Source organism: Pteronotus mesoamericanus, unplaced genomic scaffold (genome assembly GCF_021234165.1).
Source record: "Pteronotus mesoamericanus isolate MK-2021 breed Mesoamerican mustached bat unplaced genomic scaffold, CSHL_Meso_final contig_130, whole genome shotgun sequence".
NCBI classification, from domain to species: domain Eukaryota; kingdom Metazoa; phylum Chordata; class Mammalia; order Chiroptera; family Mormoopidae; genus Pteronotus; species Pteronotus mesoamericanus.
This window is the reverse complement of record NW_026555060.1, coordinates 15,267,400-15,289,889: the sequence shown is the minus strand read 5'-3', so window position 1 is coordinate 15,289,889 and position 22,490 is coordinate 15,267,400. Positions and strand designations below refer to the sequence as shown.

The following is a 22,490-nucleotide window of genomic DNA, read 5'->3' as shown; positions in this document are numbered from 1 at the left end:
CACATAGAGCAGAAATGAAAGAACTAGGAACATAAACACTATATACATACTCTATCACAAGGCAATTAGTTTTTTAAAAATTACAAAGCTAGAAACATCCCATTTCTTTGGGAAATTTAAAACATACTTCTTAACATCCTATGTGTCAAGAATAAATCGTAACAGGTATTTAAAAATACTTATCATGGAAGATGATGGCATAGGTAAATACAGCTCACCTTCTCACACAACCACATCAAAACTACAACTAAACTATAGAAAAATCATCATTCAGAACTGTCAGAAATTGAGCTGAATGGAAGTCCTACAACTACAGAATTCAAGGAAAAACCACAAAGAAACTGGTAGGAGAGGTGCAGATGCAGAACAGGCTGGTCCCACACCCACATGTGGTGAATAAAAATCAGGAGGGATATCTCAGGAGTGAGGTGTCCCAACACAAACTAGCCCCTCAGCCCAGGGTTTCAGTCCCAGGAAAATAAGTCTCCATAACTTCTGGCTGGAAAAACCTGCGGAGATTGAGGCTGTGGAAGGCAGAAACTGCTGGAGTCTCTGCCAGTTCCTTTTAAACAACCCATGCACAGACTTACTCAGACTCACTCCCTCTGAGCTCCAGCGCAGGGGCAGCAGATTGAAAGGCATCAGAGACATATGGGGAGGAACTGACCTGTCTGGCATCAGGGTGCAAGCTGTAGGGCAGCTTTCTCCGAGACAGAAGTGCCAGCAAATGCCATTGTTCTTTTTCTGAGCCCTCCACCCTCAGAGCCTCAGAGCTGGCAGGTGGGCACCATATCTGAGAAGCTATCAACCAGGCTCACACTGTTTACCCCACCCTGGTGATTCTCTAAGCCTACTCCCCACTCAACTTTAAGGTGCATTCAAGCTGTTTCCAGTGGCTTTTCCATAAAAATGGCCTGTCTTGGTTCATGCTTCAGATTTTCCTAAATCCTCTTATACAAGCAGCAGCCAGTTTTGGTTCACAGCTTGGCCTCACCTGAGCTGAGCACAAGTAGCAGCCATCTACAGATTGCCTTGTAACCTACGCTGTGTGACCCCGAACAGAACACAGGTGGTGGCAATCAAGGCTCAACTACAACAGGACGGTATATGCAGCCCATATGGTGGGTGCACCTTGAGTGCTCAGCTTGGGTAATAGTGGAGGCTGTGCCATGGAACCCTACAGGACACCTAGTACATCGGGCCACTCTACCAAGCCTGGAAGATGTAGCAGCTCTACCTAATACATAGAAACACAGACAGGGAGGCTGCCAAAATGAAGAAACAAAGAAACATGGCCCAGTTGAAAGAACAGAACAAAACTCCAGAAAAAGAACTAAACAAAACAGAAACAAGCAGTTTACTAGAGGCAAACTTCAAAACACTGGTTATAAAGATGCTTGATGAACTTTGTGAGAATCTCAATAGCATAAAAAAGACCCAGTCAAAAACAAAGGATACACTAATTAAAATAAAGAACAACTTACAGGGAAACAACAGTAAAGTGGAGGAAGCTGAGAATCAAAAAAAATGAGGATCGTGTAAGGAGCCTCTGGGACTTCAAGTGTACCAACATTTGCATTATGGGAGTGCTTGAAGGAGAGGAGAACAAGAAATTGAAAACCTATTTGAAAAAATGACGGAGAACTTCCCTAATTTGGTGAAGGAAATATACATATCCAGGGAGTACTGAGAGTCCCAAAAAAGATGAACCCAAAGGGATGTACACCAAGTCACATCATAATTAAAATGCCAAATGTTAAATACAAAGACAGTGCAGGGGGCTGCTTTGAGTGGTATTGGGGACTGTAGTCCCGTGCAAGCTGGGGCCTAGAAGACTTGGATGCAACACCAGTGATGTGGTTGATATGCAGGACATGATAACTCTGAGGGCCCCCAGGGGAAATCAGGCCTAGAAGTAAGTTATACTCCTTGAAGCAGGCTTTGTTTCTCCCTCAAGCTCTGTTAATCTTATACCAGAAAACCAGCTCAAGGCTGGAAAGAAATTTACAAAATTCCTGGACTCTGACCCAAATTCCACCTGGCGCCCTAATGTTTGCTCATCTCGGACCCAAGCAATTCGGCATGTCCCTGCCATTGTCTTCTTTAAACATCACCTGTTCTCTGCAAGCTTAAGTTACTGATGTAATTAGATTACCTATACATTTCTGCTACCTAACTCCCGCTTGTAACCCTCTCAATAAAAGCCATTGAGCACAGGGGCTCGGGGCATTCTCCCTTAGAGAGAATCGCCTTCCCTTTTCCTTGACAGGCAGACAAAACACTGTCTTGAATAGCTCCTTCTTCCACCCACAGTGAACCGGAGGACTTCGGGGAACTGAGTCCCTTATAAGAGAGAATCTTAACAGCAACAAGAGAAAAGCAGTTAGTTTCAACAAGGGGCCTCCCATAAGACTGATTATTTCTCAAAAGAAACTTTGCAGGTTAGAAGTGACTGGCAAGAAATATTCAAAACGATGTAAAGCAAGGACCTACAATCAAGATTACTCTGCCCAGCAAAGCTATCATTTAGAATTGAAGGGCAGATAAAGAGCTTCCCAGAGAAGAAAAATCTAAGAGTTCATCACCACCAAACCAGTATTTTATGAAATATTAAAAGTTGTTTAACAGCAAAAATATGAAAATAAAGTGCCCATAAACATTATCTATCAACAATTGAATCTAAAAAACAAAATAAATAAACAGAACAAAAAGATAATCATAGATACAGAGAACATTCTGCTGGCTGCCAGATGGAGTAGGATCAAGGGGATAGGTGAGAAAGTTGAAGGGATTAAGAAGTATAAGTTGGTAGTTACAGAACAGTCATGGGGATGTAAAGTATAGCATAAGGCATAGAGTAGCCATAGAATATATATTCATGACCCAAGGACAAGGACAATGGTGTGGGGATTGCCTGAGGGAGTGGGGCAGCGCTCAGTGGAAGAGGGCAATGAGGGGAAAATTGGGACAACTGTAGTAGCATAAACAATAGAATTTAAAAAATAATTTAAAATACTTAGCATGAAATCTTGTTGGATATAGCACATACCACTTAGAGGGAAATGTACAACCTTAAATGATTATATTACAATAGTAGAAAGACTGAAAATGAGTTCGTCTTAGCCTAAGCATTCATTTTAAGAAATTAAAAAGAGCATAATCCCCCAATAGAAAGAAAAAAATTAAAGACATCGCACTCAATTATAAAACTCATGTCGCATGTCATAGGACGTAGAATATTGTGGATAAGTATCAGGAAGGGAAAATTCCCTATCAAACTTTATAAAGCATGTTTTAGTCCAGACCAATGGATTAGAGCAGACCAACGGAACGGAGTAACAAGCTCCACAGTCCTCTACATATATGGGAATGTGATATATGGCAGGTCTAGTGTTGCATATCAGTGGAAAAACATGGCACTATTCAGTACATGGTATTGGGATCATAGGATAAAATATATATATATATATGACATGCATGAAAATCAATCCACATGGATCAAGATCCTTTATTTTTCAAAGTGTCCAGTTTTGGACAATAAATTATATGGTCATGTGATTTCTATAATCTTGTAGATACTAACATATATGGCACCACTTTCTAAGCCCTAACATTAACCCATTTAATCCTCGGTACATGCTACTGTTATTACTTGTAAGTGGCAAAGCTAGGATTTGAATTATTCTGTCTACCCTCAGAATCCCTGCTATTAACCACTGTATTATACTGTCCCTTCATAACTATTACTTTGGTGAAGAGTATGCTTTGCAATATTTCTGCTTAAATAGACAAGTGTGATGATCCTTAGGCATCCGTTATGTGTAATAAACTAACTTACTTCCTATTAATCTTAAATGGTACTAGACACATACCATCCCACCTCGGAATAATTTGGAAAATAGCTACCCGTATCGTTTTCTGTGTTGTGCAGTTCAGATAAGAAATCCTGATTGAGAAATGCTGCTAAGATGATCTTCTAGGGCTCAGAGAGTGCTAAAGAAAAGGACTAATGAGTTGGAAACTTATTCTGATGCTGCCCATTAAGTTCTTTCCTATATATATATATAACACCTGTTGCCATAGTAGCAGCTGTTGGAAGTCAATCTTAAGCATTAAGGAGAAAATAAGACTAGCCAAGTTCTTGGCTCTGCCTCCTTCTGTTTGGCACATTTAATAATCTATTGTAGGAAAAACTGTCATTAGAATATAGAAATTTAAATACTTTTGGTAGGCCACAGGCCCCCAGAGATACCGACATCCTAGTCCCCTAATCCCTAGAATCTGTGAATATTTCAATAGCTGATTTTTAAACAGTGAGAACCAGTTAGAATTCTCTTCCTCATATGGATATAAAGCCCACCTCCTTGCAACTTTTGTCCACTCTCCCATGTTAAGCAATTAGAATGCTTAAAGTGGAAAAGATAAGATTTAGGAAAAAAATCTTTTTTGGGTAATTCTGTAGAAAAACAGGCTGGCTTCAATTATCATTGATTTCAATATTTAAAGTTAAAAACCCACCATGAAACTATGAACATCATTTTAAGATTACCCAAATCTATGTATACAGTGCAGTCCAGGACCAAAGCATAGTAATTTGGGGGTGGGGAAATTTATCTGCACACTCTAATACTGACTAATACATGTAAAATGCAGCACAAAGCATGAGTACCCTGGTGCTTGGCTTAATTTTTTTTAGTAGGTTTTCAAGGCATCGTGCTTGTTTTCTGTATCAGTAAGAAAGCATCTTTAGAAACCCACAGTCAACTTGGCAATGGATAAATCTCTATCACCATTTCCCAATATTTTCCCTAACAGCTTTATGATTGGAAAGTTTTAGCATATCTTAAAAAGTCTCAATCCTCTCCTTGGCAGGCAGAACTAAGATTTCTTTTTCTTTTTACTTTTCTAAGTTACTGTCTAACTTGCATTCTAGCTTTTACAGCAGGGGTGCTGGGAAGCCCAGTAGCAGATGTTTTCCCAGGAGCAACTCCGCTCTCACAGCTTCTTTTCTGAGCAGCCAGCTGAGTGCCTGCAGTACAACCAGCTCCGTCTGTTCTCCTTCTGCCCAACACAGGTTTCCAATGCCTCCCTGATGGAGCGGAGATCATTTCTTCACCTTGCAGTTCAGCGGCATGTAGGGACATTTTGTTGCCTTGCTTAAGGCTGCCTGGATCTGAAGTTTTACAGCCAAAACCTCAGCAGTAACTCCCAAGTGAGGGTGGGGGTAGGCAGGGAATGCTGCCATCCTACCTCACATCTTTCACAAAATAAAGCCCAGATTCATAAACACATAAAAGTGAAAACCACACATTAAATCTATTAGAAAACAAATACAGTTATGGCTGTGGATACGAAAGTGTTTCTTAAGTGGGATTCAAAAATGTATATATAAAAGCTGGTAACTGGTTAAAAATTAAAAACCTATACAATTAAATAAATTACACAAAGTTTAGGCTACAGACTTAAAGTATATGAAATTTATACAACAGGCAAAAGATCAGTATCCAGATTATGTACAGATCTCTGAAAAAAAAAAGCGAATGACAGAAAACAAAATTCTTGACTAATAATGTAGGAAATGCAAAACAGTGAGATACCATCTCACACCCGTGTTTTGTTGTAAAAACGAAGTTTAAGAACGCTAAACTATCTAGTGTCCAAGAGGATGTACAGAAATGAGAAAACCCATACACTGCTGAAGGGGTCTAAACTGATACAGCTTTGGAGATGAATTTGACAAAACCTAGTCAAGTTGAAAATGTGCGCATTTTTCAATGGAGAGGCTTTAAGATGCTGTGTGCACAGGAGGCAGTACAAGAAACCTCTTCCCTAATCATGAGCACCTCTAACAAAATGGGAAAACAGAGCTACATGTGTCAACATAGATCTCAAAAAAATGAGTAAAAAAAAAGCAAGTTAGATATTATCCTGTGACATGACACGTCAATTAAATATATAACACTAATAATTGTCGCTATGTATATAATAAAAGTAAAATGTGGACTGGGACTGGAAAAATATTCTTATGATTTATGTGGGAAGGGAAGGAATGGGAGGAAAAAGGGTAACAGTAAAAACATCAGAAATATTTTGTTAAAAAAGATCTGATGTAAATACTACAAAATGTTAATGTTTATTAATCCTGGGTGATGTAAACAGTGTTACATTATCCTTCTGTTTTCGATTTTTATTCTTTAAGAGAACACTTTTGCCGTCTAGAGAGTTGCAGTATGATAGAATCAGAATGGTGCAGTTGAAATTACCTTAGGATCATCTTTTCTGACTTAACACATGGGAAAACTGAGGCCCAGAGAAGTAACTTGCATAAAGTCACACAGCTGGTCAGTGGCCAGGTCATAGCTAAGACCTGTTCTTTTGCATGTTCTGTGCAGCATTGTATGTAGATTAAGTCTTAAAAAATATGCCCTTATCAAAAAAATCAAGAAGTAGGGATTTTAAACATATAATATTCTCATCTGTAAACTCCTTTAGTGGGCAGAAATTGTACCTGGGCAAGCACTTCATAAAGGTATCAACGAATGAACCCAATACATATGCTGGTCTCTTCCGAGTAAAGAAGCATAATAAGCTATTTTTAAAATAAGATTAAATAATCCTTAAAACATTTTGATTAAAAAGTAGAAATACTCCTGGCCAGGTGGCTCAGTTGGCTGGAGCATCGTCCCATACACCAAAAGGTTGCAGATTCGATCCCGGTCAGAGCACATACCTAGGTCGCAGGTTTAATCCCTGGTCAGGGCACATACCTAGGTCGCAGGTTTAATCCCTGGTCAGGGCACATACCTAGGTTGCAGGTTTAATCCCCAGTAGGGGCACATATGGAAGGCAACCAATCTGTTTCTTTCTCTGTCTCTTCCTTCCTTTCTCTCTAAAATCAATAAACATATCCTTGGGTAAGGACTAAAAAAAAGTAGAAATAAACCTGAGACTTAGTTTCTATGGGATAAGCTGCTCTAACGATTACATTTTTACTGAAGTGAGAACAAAATAACTTAGAGAGACCGGGGGGCAGTTTGAATGACCATAAATTACTGAATTCTGCAGATAATATCAGATTACATAAGAGGTACTAATTGCCTACTGGGGTGCTGTTAGAGAATCCATTGTTTCTAAGATATATTAGAAATACTTTAATATGTAAAGTATTTGTACATATTCCTTTATTGTTAGAATAAACATATTTTCTTAAAAGCTCCAAGTGTCAAAATCTGCAAATAGTAAAGAATGATGTAATATCCTACACATTTTTAAATGTTCTGGCATTCTTGTAGGTGAAAAGCCTACTTAAAATGATCTGAGTTTAAGGGACATCTATTTCTAACCAAAAAGGAATGGCTCACAGCAGATGAACACTCCTACTGAGAATTAGAAAAGCTGAATAAAATACATATAATCAATCAATAAACAAAGACACAAACTGGAGAGCTGTCAAGGCAGTTAAGATAAGGAGCTAAAGTTAAAGTTAGGCATCGGCAAAGAAGGGTCTAAGGAGTACGCTTTCAACAACCTTCCTGGGCTGGGGTGCGGTGGGGAGTAAACAAGGAAGAGAAGCCCAGGGGTGCTGGATGCCAGGCCGACTGAGACTTGAAACAAAATCCCTGAAAACTCTAAAAAGAGAACATTATAGTTTGTCATTTTCCCTTTCATGCCAGCAGAATGAAAGCAGGTTGGTCTCAAGGGGCTGAGGGGGTCTGAACCGGAGGACAGACTCAGCCTTACAAAGACTGCGATCCTGCCTCCACCAGCTCTGTCCCCGCCCGCAGTTACAGAGCTTCCCAGACAGTCACCTTCAAAGCGGCAGTAAGACTTACAGCTAATCCTCAACAGTCACATAGAAAACAGAAGAAAATAGAGTGACATCTTTAAAGTGCTGAAAGAAAATCCTAACATTCTATATACAGGCAGTAAACATACTCTTTGGGAAAAATAGCAAAATAAAGACATTTCCAAACAATATAAGCTGAGTGAATTTATTAACAGGCCCGTATTAAAAGATATAATTGTGAGTTCTTTAGGAAGGGGAAAAAAAGATCCCAGATATAAGAATGAAAAGCAGTAGAAATAATAACTGTTGGTAAATGCAGGTGAATTTTCAACTGCATAAAACAAAAATGCCTTACAAGGTAATATCCATATCAACAATAAACAACATGTGGAAAGTAGTTAAGTGTTCTAACTTAAATTAGATTCTATTAAGTGAAGGATGTAACTAAAAATAAAATAAAAATAAAAAAACACAAAACCCAGAAGAATAAATAATATGCTACAGAGAGGGGAAACCATATAATAAAAATACTTGATTAATCTGAGAGGCAAGAAACAAGAGAAAAAGGTACATAAAACTTGTGGACCAAGTTAAAAAAAACAAAGACAACAGGTATTAAGATGGCAGATGTGAATCCAAATACAGCAGTAATTACATTTAACACTAGTGGATTAGCCCTGCTAAGGTGGCCCGGTTGGCTGGAGCAGGTCCCATACACCAAAGGATTGTGGGTTTGATCATCAGTCAGAGCACATATCTAGGTTTCAGGTTTCATTCCTGTCTGGGGCCTGCACAAGAGGCAACAACTAACTGATCAATGCTTCTCTCCCTCTCTCTTTCCCTTCCTTTCTCTCTCTAAAAAAAAAAATAAATAAATAAATAAATAAATAAATAAATCAATCAGTAAATATATCACAGGGTGAGGATTTAAAAAATCTAACTGGATTACATACTACAGTTAGAAGACAAAAATTACCAGATTAAAACAAAACAACAAAAAAAACATGCTGCCACAAGAGATAACCTGAAAAATGTACAAAGTGTTAAAAGTAAAAGGATAAAGATTTATTATGCAAACACTGAGCACAAGTAACTGACACACCTACACTTATATCATATAAAATAAACTTTAAGACAAGCAGCTTTGCTAGAGATAACAAAGGGCATTCCATAATGATCAAAGGGTCAACCCATCATGAAGAGAAAATGATTCTAAATTTATGTCTACCTAAGAAACTAACTTCAAACTATGTAAGAAAAACATCAACAGAAGAGGTGTATAAAGCTATAACCATAACACAAGACTATATCACCTCTTAGCAACTGAGAAGAGCCAGGTAAGAGATCAGTAAGGATACCGATCTGAAAAACATTAGAAAAGCTGACTTAATCAACAGAATAGAGAACCCAATAATGACAGAATACATATTCTCTTCAAATGGACATGAGATGCTTATCAAAACTGGCCATATGCTAGTTTATAATAAATGTCTCAATTAATTTCAAACAACAGAAAAGAGTGGAATTATGCTGGAAATCAATTTTTTAAAAAGATAATTAGAAACTGAAAGCCTCCAAATATTTGGAAATTAAATAATACACATCTAAATAACTTACAGGTTAAAGGAAAAATCACAATGGAAATTAGAAAAAAAGAAAGGCTGATAAATCAATGATCTAAGCAAATAGAAATGATCAAAGGAAATAAAAATATAAGAGCAAAAATGAATAAAATGTATTTGAGCCTTGAACCTAAGTTCATTTTTATATATATCTTTTATGGTTTTAATAATACACTGACTTTTCCAGGAATACATCTACAATGTAAACTAAGAAAAAAAATATACTTTATTTTGTTCATACCAAAAATCATACATCATTTAAGAAAAATCACATCACCAACAGCAAAACTATTTATGGTACATGAAGTTATTGCAGTGTTAGTGACTATATACTGCTGCAAACATCTACTTCACATATTGAAATTATTACTTTTAACTTTTTTTATTTCTTTTCTAATGAGAATCATATTCTATATTTGAAAATATATCATTACATATGTAGATTATTATATAGTTGTTATATCTGAATTTCATTTCAAAACAGTAGAAATGAAGTTACAAAGTATTTTTTATAGAAAGAGAATACTGGGTCTGACAGGGTTGAGAATCACTGGATCTGATGATTTTTAAGGCCCTCTCAGTCTTAACATTCTAAGAGTTTTAATCACCCATTATTTCTAACCAGAGCTTTGATATGTTTTGCAAGTGGCATGCAGCAGGTGCTATGTCTGGAATAGTATCTCATTTAAATCAAATAAGCCCGAAAAACAGATACTATTGTCAGTGCTTCTGTGAGGGAATACATTTAGAGAAGTTATATAATTTGTTTGAGTTTACATATCTAGAAAGTACAGAGTTGGTTTGACTCCCAAATTCATGTTGTTTTCACTCAGTTATCTCCAAGAAAAGGTAAACATATACTGTCCACAACTGCCCCCACCAATTACCTGCGATTTCAGTTATCTTTAGTCCAGTAAGACCCGAAAATATTAGAGAAATCCAGAAATAAAAAATAAGTTTTAATTTGCTTCATGTTCAAGTAGTACGACGACATTTCTCGCTGTTTCACTCCATGCCGCCTGGGACCTGAATACCCCTTGGCCCCGAGTCTCACCCTATAGATTCTCCCTGCCCGCTTAGTCACTTGGGAGCCACAGGCTTGCTTACCCAATCAGCAGTCACAGTGTTTGTGCCCCAAGTGCTATTTTACTTAATGATGGCCCCAAAGTGCTAGAGTAGTGATGCCAAAGGGAAGCCGAAAACTGTTTCCTTTTAGTGAAAAGGTGAATGTTTTCACCTTGATAAGAAAAAAAATCATTTGCCGAGGTTGCTAAGATCTGTGGTAAGAACACATCTTTCATCCATGAAATTGTGAAGAAAAAGAAATGTATTATAGTTGTGCTGTCCCACCTGCAACTGCTGAAGTTACTGCCATGCTCTCTGATTTAGTAAGTTAAAATGGAAAAGGCATTAAATTTGTGGGTGGAAGACATGAACTGAAATGTGTGCAATTGATGGCAATGTGCTGCGCCAGAAAACAGTGAGCTTATAGAAAGAGTTCAGCAGGGATCCCCTGAGACAAATGACAGCAAGCCATTAGTGCAAGTAAAGGATGGTCACACAGGTTCAGGAACAGGTTTCAACAGAAAGATATAAAGATTACTGGAGAGGCCGTCTGCCATTAAAGAAGCTGTTGCCACATTCCCAGCAGAGTAGTAGAAATGATTAGGGTTTGGTACTATGCTGGGGCTCTCGGAACATATCTTCCACAGATGAAGTGGTGACTATTACATTACTTTAGCCAGAAAAGTATCTGTGTACAAAAGTGGGGTTAGGCCAATGTAAACATTTATAAGAGATTCCTGCCAACTACAGCAAAAAAGAGGAAAGAGAGAGAATATATAAATAGAGTAGGTCATTTTTTAAAGTCAGGACCAATTAAGGTAGTTACAAATGGATCACAATTAAAAATATATTACAGTAAGTTTCAAGCCATGCAAAGTTCACCAAAACAATTTTTATTTCCAGTGTTTAATTGGGTATGCACACAGGCATGACACGGGTTTGGATTCATTAAGTCCTCATGCAGAATTATATTCTTCTCAATAAAGAAGCCAGTTCTATCCAGGTCACTATCTACATACCTATGTTACAACATTTATATCAAATCTGGTATCTGAAGAAAAGATACACATATAATATGTTCATTTAAGTTACGTATTTTACAGAAAGATTAAAAATTCAAGTCACACAAAACTCAAAAACTGTATTAAAAGTTTGAATATAAAACTCAGAGATCCACCTGGAATGACTAAAGAATGGAAGTTCTGTATCAACCTGTGTTAAACCCGGTAAATGTAATGAAATTTGTTACCCATAAAACACATTCATTTCTTCAATGTAAGTTATCTAATTTTAACAGTATGGCACCCTAAAAACCAAATGGATTTTTATGATGAGGCACTTTTGTTAGTGATGAAACCAAAAGAACAAATTTGCTGCACACTAATGCCAGCTATTTTCTTCAGTAATCTTGGGTATACACTATGTAGTAAGTTGCAACAAATACCTTACTCATTTGTATACAACTATCCAATATATTTTTAAATATATATATATATATATATATATATATATATATATATATGTTCTTCTGGCTGTAGTAATGCACTGTAAAGCTATTTCACAGTGCAAAATGATAAAACCAGCCCAAATGAGGGCTGCATAATAACAATTCTGGTACAAGAAAATATTTACAGAGTTACTGGAACGTGTAACAGTAGCTTTTTATTTGCTATAGTGGACATACCCCCAGATTAAAGACAGGGATGAAGCTGTGCTTTAGTGCCTGGGGATTCAGACAGTTTATGAGGTTGGGCATTTGCTGCAGAACTAGCATTTTGGCTCATGTTCTGGAAGCTTCCTCCATTTATTTGGTCAGGTGACTGTGGTGGTATGGAAAGAGGGGGCCTATTAGTTGAAGCCAAGGTACTGGAAGAACAGCCTGCATCGGACTGAAAAGACATGGGTGTGTCTGTCATGGAAATTTCTAATGTGCCAGAACTCTCCTGCTGGGAGTCCCCCGTTTCTCCTCTGCTAAGATCAGATGTACTGGTGCGTAAGCGCTCCCTTGCAAGCCAGTCTGAGATGGACAAGTCCTGGGCTGAGCATTTGGGCTTTAACCGAGTCACAGCTGAGAGTTCAGGCTCTCTCTCCCCACACTGCTCCTGCGCTTTCCAAAAATTCAAAACACTGATTTCAGAAGCATCTCTGTGCCCTCCGAGTGTATGTCGACGTCTGATGTTTTTCCTTTTAGCAGTCTCAGCATTCGTTTTTTGATTCCCTACTCCAAACATGTCATCTGCTGGGACTCTGGGTCTCAGTTTTAACCGATCTGCTATTTTTGTTTTCCAAGTGGGTTCCTGTTTTTCTGAGTCACTCCTGGTTGGTGCTAGTAAACTCCCTGTTGACTTCCCTTTCTTCATAACATCAAATACTTTGGTTATTGAAGTTGTTTCTTTCTCACTCTTGGAGTCTCCTAGATTCCCACTGTCTGACTTGAGCCTGGCGGATTTTTTCCTGGACAGCGTATCACATTCGATCAGCTTATGGGAACTGAAGAGCTGTCTTCGGCTATCCAAACTGGGCGTTAAACTTCCCTCAGTACAACTTACTTCACTTCCTTCTGAATTTCTCCGGCTCGTCTTAGAGGCCTCTTGCAGTTTTCCTCGGAAAAGCCTCTCGGAAGTCAAAGCAGCGGGAAAAACAGGGAAATCATTCTCGCTGTCTGTCTCCACAGGCCGCCCTTCACTGATCAGTTCACTTCTCTCATCATCCGCTTCGTCTCCCTTACTTTCTGCGACGGACTGCACCTCGGGGCTGAGTCGGCTGGAGTCAAGGCTGGTCAAGTAGGTAGTGGATGACGTGGTTGAATAATCTGAGGTGATGGTGCTGACATTGGCCAAAAACTCACCACGCTTAGTTTCTGGACTGGTGGATTTCTTAGTGGAAAACCGTGCCAGAGAAGCCTGAGAAGATGTGCTAAGCAAAGTGCCGGAGTCTGACCCTGTCTCTTCAAAGTGGGAGGACTTCTGTGTCACAAGGGACCTGGGGCTCTCTTTCAGTACGGTGAAGCGGCAGCTCAGAGTGGGTGACTTGTTGTGTTTTGAATTGTGTGGGGGTGAGGGTTCTTCGGATGCCATACTCTCTTTCTGCAATGATGTCTTTTCATCTTTCATTGCATTGCTGTCTTTCTTAGCATTATTTTCTTTGGAAATGACGATCCTCTGTTTTCTTCCTGATGTTTCACTCTCTTTTTTGGATTCTTCTTTAGTATTGTTGTGACACAGTTCTGCATTTTCTTTCTTAAAAAACACACTGTCCAGTTCGTCTTCTGAGCTACTAGGTTGTGTTTTTTCTTTTGTCTTTTTCCTCTTGCGACTAGCGGCTGCGAAGATGGAGGATACAAGCAGTTCCCTGCTATACTGATCTTTTCCAGATCCCCAAGAACCCTGAGAAGCAATCAGAAATGAGATGTTAAGCATAAGAACATTACTGAGTTCCTGTTCTGAAGGGTTTTCCCCCAAAATATTTCTTACTGAATTATGCCTACTAAAGCTCGAAGCACTAACAAAAGTAGTTAGTTTTTTTATCCCTCCTTTAAAGATATATTTTTATTAACCTATATAGAAAGATAATTTTGGGTAAATTTTACTTTTTATCTAACTAGTCCCATTTCTTGCCTAGTAGTATTTACTGACAAGTCATACAGATGTTATTTAACTGCCAAGTCACAGCTCATAAGAATCTATCTTTGAAAGGAGTATTTTGTGTTCAGTGCCATCCAGCTCTCCTATGCCTGTTATTTTCCTGTACTGACTGACTTTCCCTACTTCCGCAGTGCTCAGACATTCTTCCGGTTCTATCCAACATAACTGAATACAGTATTCTGAAATAGGTTACTAAAATCTCATGACTGACTTCAATTTTCCGATTACAGATAGCATATGACACAGATACTATATCTGATCAGTTCATTAAAATAAGGGACTTTTTGGTCTTCCATTATTTTGGCAAGGCTGGACTTCAGAACTAGCCTCAGGCTAGGCAAATCAGGTTGGTAGTGTCTTCATTTATCTCAAGGTAATAACAAAATTGGAAAATTCAGATAATGTAAGGTCAATGAAAGATCTTGAGTCCTTACCAAAGAAACACTTAGTGCACTATTATTGGTAAAGTTATAGTGCAGATTACAGAGCTTTGTAATTAGCTATATACAACAGATTCTTGATGACAACTATTCAATCAATTTGTTCATAATGCCTATATGCTAAGTAAATGGTGGTGGTAGGGGTTAAATAACCTCTGCTGAGGTTACCAGACACCATTTCATACAAGCAAGCAGGCAGGAAGCATGCTGAGTAACAGGAAGTGCATTTCTCTACTGTCATAAAAATCTTAGACTCGCCAAAACTACTGTACTGAAGTTTTTGAAAAATAAAAATTTAGGCTATCATATTAAGAATTCACCAACATGAAATCACAGATTAACTTGGTTTCTGATAAGTTATAGAGAATTTCATAATTATCCTGTACATTTCTAATGGTCATTCACATTTTCACACATTCTGCCTAGACTGTAGGGGATGGATAATGGTTGGGACAGAGCTCTGAATTAGGAGACCAGACTTTCCTACCTGCAGCAAAGTGATTCATCGAGCAAGTAATTCACCTTTAAACATCTCAATTTCATTATTTATTTAGGTAAGAAGAAATAAGATTATGTTTTCTTTGAGATTTACTAGGAATCCCTTTAAACTTCTATGATTGTATGACCATAAAATATGTGTTGAGGCAAATGACTATTTTACAATTGAGAGACTGTTACAAAGAATTCTTGGATACCATTTGAATATCCATTATTTTACAGGCATGGCATAAGCACCACCTATATTAAGATAAAGAGACGGCTATCACAACAGGTTAAGAAATATGCATTTAATAACAGGGAAGGTGTGAATTTCCAAGAGGTCTGAAATCTAAAATCTAAATCTAAAATTGTGTATTCTGGCAAAAGAAAGAGATGGGAAACTGTTCTAGATTTTAAAAGTCTAAAGAGACATGACAACTAAATACATGGAATTATCCTTGATTGCATCCTGTATAAAGAAATAAAAAATAAATAAAGAACAGTATCAGAACAATTGGGGAAATATTTAGGGTAAGGTGTTCTCATGTCTATTCAGTAACTCTCAAATGAATCAGAAAAAAATATAATCAACATTTACCAACTGATGAGTTTACAGTAAAAGTTTTGGGTGCTATTATTCTAGTAACTTTTGTGTAGGTTTAAAATTATCCAAAATAAAAGGTTAAGGCAAAAAGATGGTGAAAATGACAATATAAGTGACAATGAATAATATGTTTATAATACTTTATAATATTTTCTGCAAGAATTATAATTTAATCATATACAGCCCATTATGACATTTAAACATAAGTAAAATTCATATCTCATTTCCAAATATAAAAATGTTTTAAGAAATGTATTGACAATTCTAGTTGCTACTGTCTCAGTAAAACAAAGGTTGAATAGATTAAATTAATGTGATACTTTCCAAGAACTTTATATAAAAACTTTCTAAAAACAACTCAAAAAATGGTGCAATTTGATGGTGTTGTCAGTGGAACACAAATTAAAAATATTGATCGTAAAAAAAATTAGTGATTTTGCTGAAATAAAATATACAACTTCTATAAAAATATATAATAATAAAAAATCTGTTATCACTACTGAAATATTTATAGATATAATAGATATGCGGGATTTGGGTGGAGTGCAGATGAAATAAACTTGGCCATGAGTTAATTGTGGAGAATGGATAATGGGGGAATGGGAACTTACTATACTATTCTCTCTACTTTTGTATTTTTGAAATTTCTCACATTAAAGAATAAGAAAGTAAAGCCTACTTCTTTGAATTATGCCAAACTATGCTGAGAGAAACCCAACATTCCAACTCACAATCCAGTATCTTTCTACCATATTCTATTCTTAGAATTAATTTTTCCCTTCATGAGACCAGGGATGCATTTGTATACTAATCATAATAAATTAGCCAAAAAGCAATTCCCCCCGTAATATTTCACAACCATATAAAACAATTTACCTTAGATTTTGTTGAGTCACTAGTGGCTGAATCTGTGAGAAGTTAAATAAAACATGGTCAGTATTAATCCACTTTACCTCTTTCAACAAACAATGCAGAACTTATGGAAAAGACAGGCACAGAACAAAATGGGAAAGCAAAACTCAAACAAAACCATTGAACACAGTGGATAGTCAGAGCTCACAAAGATGCAAGCTGCACCACAGAAAGCCACCGCCATGAGAGAGTGCTGTGAATTGTAGGCAGAACCAGCTCAATGAGAGGATGGCAAAGGAGCCCTGTACTAACAAAAACAGAAATGCTAGTGCTCATTAAACTTCCTAGTATTAAATCTAGCAATAAAGAAGCTTGAAGACCTTTTTAAGAGTATGTACCACATCCTGTATCTGAAACTGATACACAATGTAGAACTTTTAGGATTCTTTTTTGCCCTAGCTACAAATTGAGACAATCATACTTGGTGTATTTATGTTGATTTTTGTCAGACTGTCAAAGTTAAATCATATAAGCACATATTATATGCGTATGGATGCAAAAGAGGCATCAGGATAACCCCATTCCAGGTCACTTTTGTTTTATATTAAATAATGCTGACTTTTGTGCTGATTTTTGTGCTTGAGACCCCAGTTTCATATCTGTGCAGTCAGGGATCCTTTTGACTAGTTTAAATTGCTACCAGTTTTGTAATTATCTAACAAATGCTATTATGGAAATGGAAAAATGGAGACCATAATTTTACTTTCTGGCAAAAACTCAGATTATACAATAATAAAGAGGGTAGGAAGGGGCTCCACTATCTCGGATCATACCAATTTTGAAATTTTACGTTTTGACTTTAGGGAAACTGATTTTCAAAATTAATGAGCTGAGCCCCGTGCCACGCCCCTTTCAACACATGGCTAAATGCTGTATGACTTTAAGAACTGGTAGACCATACCATGCTATTTCTCCTCATGGTCTGCTTCAGAAATAACAAGAAACAGCAGAAAAACTTTTAAGAAAGTAGTATTGATCTGTTTACAAGAATCTTAAGAGAAAATTTACACCACAGATCAACGATGTTTGCATTTACAAGAATCGGGGGTTTCTGCAGACAAGGCAGCTACAGTGTGGACAGCAATCCTCCTTCTTCCTACAGTTCCAGCTGTCCATCAGGGACACCACAGAATCCACTAGCGACATTACCGTGTGATAGACTCCTCCCACTTCGCCTGTTCAACATCAGTATAGATTTGCCTGTGTCAGTAAGTGCTGAAAAAACCCTTTAGGACTAGAACAAGAACTAGAGACAAAGGGAGAACAATTGTGTAAAACAACATGCTAGGTTAGTGCAACAGTTTGGCAGGAGAAAATATTCATCAAAAGAGCCTACAAGAACTAATACTTAACCAAACATTAGGGTGGCAAGAGAAAACAGAAGAAAATGTCAAACAGGTTGACTTTTACCGTGACATCTATAGTGACAAATAATATACTGTATTTCTGAAAATGGTGCCCATTAGCAGTTCAACATATTTTCCTTGCTGCTTTTAAACAGAATGTCGAGCCCGAGAACAAGAACTACTTATACAGTCTAGAAAGACCATACTTCTGCCATCACAGCAACCACATATTCAGTAGCATATATCTGTTTTACCTTGTGATGACTATTACATGGAAACTGTGAATAAAAAAAAAAAAAAGAAAAGAACAAAACAGTGGTTCGCATGCTCATTTCCCTCATGTTTCCATTCTGACAAGCACTGTATCTCCATGCATTATAGTCATAAAATGGCATTACAGTCACTGGAAGATAATTAAGATTAATCAGAAAAGGGAGATTAAGTTTCTTATTAGAAAGAAAAAAAGAAGAAAAGGAAAAAAATCATAGTGAATTGTTACTTATGATTGATTTGTTCTTGCATGTTATAAGAATTTAGCTTTTAACCTAGAACTTGATACTGCCCAGCAAGAGTTACCTGATACATCTCCAGGGGACACTCCTGTCCTTCCAATGTTGGTGAGTAAATGATCTATGTTGGGCACTGGCTGGGAGTCCACTGTGTTTTCCTCCTGCACTGTTGTCTATGGTTAATAAACAAAGATTTCTTCATCATCTCTTCAAAGATACTTTCTTTAAAAATCCAAGCAACATTTAATAACAGACACATTACTGAGTGAAGCGCATGGGCTTAATTTTTTACCTTCTTTACATATAATTAACTATGCAATGAGCATCATACTTCTGTTTTCTTTAGCTTAGAAACTGAGGAGCTAGAGACCTGCTTCCAGGGCACAAAGTGGGCAAGAGCATACAAAGCAGGAAGCTGACATTGTTGTGTCAGGATCTGGTGTTCCAAATGAAAACAATAGAGCGCAAATGCTGCTGGACAATACTTACAAGAGGCTCTTCTGCACCTTCTTCTGTGAAAAACCAGTCATGCTAAAATTTAAAATAAAAAAGGCAGAAAGAGTAATTAAATAACCCCCTAGATAGATTTGCATTTTGGAGCATAGAATAAAGAAAAAGGTAATTACCTCAAAAAAAAACATACTATAACCAAATGCTGTCCTATCAGTTGCTCATAGAAAAAGAATTTTCTTGATAAGGTGAAGCATGAACTTACATGCTGGATAAGTGTTTCTACAATCTTGTACTGGTCTGGCATGTGAGTGACCATGTGCGTCATGTTATCTTCAGATGTTCTTACAAGAGTTGGGCCAAAAACTATTGCTAGGTTTCTTGGTTCCATCTGAAATAAAGGAGGATATTAAGAAAATAGATTTATGGTTCCATTGCATGGTTGGCATTTTATTTCTGACAGGTTCTTTTGGTGAAAAAGAATTCAAAGAATTGTTGATTGATACGTGTGTAAAATTAAAAAAAGCTTCCAAGTTACAATTTCCACAAGTTAACCTGTACACAACTTTTTTTTTCCCCTGTTTTAACAACAATGTACAATGCTTAACTGGCATTCTTTTCTTACAAGGAGTCTTTGATAGAAAGCAACTGATGTGGTTCAAAATGAGTATTACTGAAGCTAGGTTAACTGACAAAAATACCAACATCAAAGGGAAAAAAAATTAGAAAATAACATGGAAACCCTCTCCTCTCAAAAACTAAAAAGAACTGCTTAAAGATATATACAATTTTCCAAATCTGCGCCAATAGTATAGCAAAATCGCTAATATGTAAAACCAAACGTCTGGAAGTTTTCCTTCTGAATCAATTTTTACTTCAACCAAATGTTCTGAAGTTCTTCGCCTATCCTTGCATCAATCTGAATGCCTCAATATTACAGGTTTGTATATTCATTTCCATGATATCTCTATTCCTTGTTAAATTATGCAATTATCAAGGGTGTGGATCTTTCATTTTCTTTTGTTATGTCTTACAGTGTCTGCAGTAATATTTTGAACTTAGGATTGGATTCAAATGTTAAGTAACTTTCAGCAACCCTGAAAACATACCAAGGGGTTACGAATGACCACAGATGTGAAAAGCCACATTGGAAAAAAAAACACACTCTTTGGAGAACACTACTATACACATGCACACATGCACACGCACACCTCTCAGATAGGGTACAAAGTGGAAAACCCAGAGATCTTTCCCAATTCTAAAGCAATTTGTATGCATTTAACATGGAATTGAAGTCAGTATTTCCATAGGAAGTTGACTTAGTGGCAGAAAATATGACTGCAGGCAGGGTTTACTTAAACTGGGCACACAAGGCGCGGTTCTCGTTTTTCCCTCTAAAAGGTGTAGTCACCTCATCTTTCTGTCAAAAAATAAAAGTCCAGCATCTCAAAGGTCTTACGTAAAATTTTTACTAGACTCTTGTCTATGATTCCGTTAAAATTTTAGACTAATGATAACATGCCTTATTATTTTATATATACAGTAATATTTATTATGTGGGTATACTGTTTTCATTGGTTTCCTTATAAAACTAACATACGTAGTTCACAGTTCATGAATTCATTAATTATTTAAAACAAATTCTGTATTTTTTTTAAAGATGTTCTACAACATGTAGTCAAATAAGTCCGGGGAATGAAATGTCTTATGTCCTTACTCAAGACTCAGTGTTAATATGTTAAAGATTCTGAAATACCTGCAGCAAAGAAATCAGTTATATTTTGTTTAATTCAGTGCTTTCTAAACTAATTAGACCATCAAACACTATTTTCCCATAACTCCTACTAACATCCAGTAAAACTGATGAATGATGTACTATGTAAAATGCTAAAAAATAATTAGGAAAGCGTTTCAACTATTAATTACATTGAGAATTTTTTGGCTCCTATTTGATGAACTTCTGGAAGCAGTACAATCAATTAATATAGGCTTTCTTTTCTTTCCCTTTTTTTTAGCCCTATCACTTGAGGAAACTGACTGTCTAAAGGAAATTATAACACTGCTTGTGATCTTGTTGATTTATAGGTAACAGGAGCTGACACTGTTCTCGTAATCCAGCCTTACTACCACTGTGCACAACTATCTTCCAGAACATGTAGAGCCACTGAACTGACTTGAATGAAAGCATTTTTCTCTACCTTAAGCCGATTCTCATCTTTAGAAAAATGACTGACAGCAGTATTCCTGAGCTTGTGGTATTCTGGTTTGTTTTTTATTTTCTCTCCAGAAACCAAAGAGCCTGTGTTAAGTATTTTAAGAAGTAATGCCTGAGAGTCAGAATCATCATTTGCCACCTCTAATGATATAATGGATTGAGACACCAATCACCAATGAGTGATGAGAATGGTGAAAAGTAAAGACTACAATGTATCAACCACAATATGTGAACTTGTTTGGATAATGATTTAAAGACACATTTTTACAGGTGTTTGTTTATATCAATATCCAAACAATGTCCATATGTCAGTCTGGAAAAACTGAACATGAACTGAGTATTAGATAACATTAAGGAATCAAAAATCTGGATGTGTTTAATAAAGGTAATGTGATGGTGTTAAAAACAACAATGAAAAGGTCTTTTGTGCATAAAACTAAACAGAACAATACAAAGGATATACAAAAAATAAAATAAATAAATTTAAAATAAATTTATTTATTTTAATTTAAAATAAAATTTTTTTTATTTTAATTTAAAATAAATTTTAAATTAAAATAAAAATAAAAGAAACGAAATTTCTGGCTTTTTCATTTTTCTTCCTGGATAAATGAAAACAGAAATGTCTCTTAATACTGGTGACAACCGACATTTTGGAGCTTTTAGGAGTGATTTTTAGGGGTACTGATCAGCCAATATGATGTATTTTAGAGCTTTTATTGAATTATATCCCTATATTTGGTTAGTTAGCATGAAGCAATGAAGCGTATCTTTTCACCTAAAGCCACTGGAAGTACATCACTTCAGTGTGCACTTTCTACATACCTTATTTTTTTCTGAATTTTCTGCCACTGTCTTCAGATGAGCCGAAAGAAACTTAAGTGTTTCATAATGATGTTCAGGCAAATCATGAATCTGAAACATATTATTTTCACAATGGATTTAGATGCTGAATTTTAGGTATACCTTTAGAAATATAAAATAATACCTACTAGTCTTTTTAACGTTCTCAGACGATCTAGAGGATCTTCTTTACGATTGGCTTCAATAAAGTCAGCATATTTATCTGACAACAACAGTAAGAACAATAAAGCAAATTTATCTTAAGTTGCTTAGGTGAGTTATAATCTAGTTTTCCTTTAAGGTTCAACTTCAAACCACAACTTCAAATGTAGGGAAGATCCCAAATAGCTTTTGAGACATAAGTCTCTAAAACTGCTATAATTCTTAATGATCATTTAACTCTTATCATCAAAGGAAATTATCTATGATGTGAGTTCCCTGAGGATACCATCCTGTATTTATACACTTTGTACATTTTTCTTTCTCCCCCATACCACAACATCTAGTACAGTGTCTTATTTAAGTCAAATATCTGCCTTGACTAAAATTTTTTTTTTCTACTTATTGTGTCTTA

At 36.5% G+C, this 22,490-nt stretch overlaps 1 protein-coding gene across 6 annotated transcripts in view; it reads right to left on the bottom strand.

The window, feature by feature from the left end:
• Nucleotides 1-10,010: 10,010 nt before the first annotated feature.
• ARHGAP21 (Rho GTPase activating protein 21) overlaps nt 10,011-22,490 on the bottom strand; it is a 134,658-nt gene continuing 122,178 nt past the window's right edge. For 4 of the 6 annotated variants that reach the window (XM_054592589.1, XM_054592595.1, XM_054592600.1 and 1 more), the window contains 7 exons: nt 22,066-22,139; nt 21,899-21,988; nt 19,124-19,249; nt 18,898-18,939; nt 18,476-18,581; nt 16,518-16,549; nt 10,012-13,859 (listed from right to left, as the gene is read on the bottom strand). In XM_054592589.1, the coding sequence (XP_054448564.1) occupies nt 12,165-13,859; nt 16,518-16,549; nt 18,476-18,581; nt 18,898-18,939; nt 19,124-19,249; nt 21,899-21,988; nt 22,066-22,139 (2,165 nt within the window). In that variant the 3' untranslated portion in view covers nt 10,012-12,164. Of the gene's footprint in view, nt 13,860-16,517; nt 16,550-18,475; nt 18,582-18,897; nt 18,940-19,123; nt 19,250-21,898; nt 21,989-22,065; nt 22,140-22,490 lie in introns of all 6 variants that reach the window. The other 2 variants (XM_054592604.1, XM_054592602.1) reach the window with 2 other exon arrangements.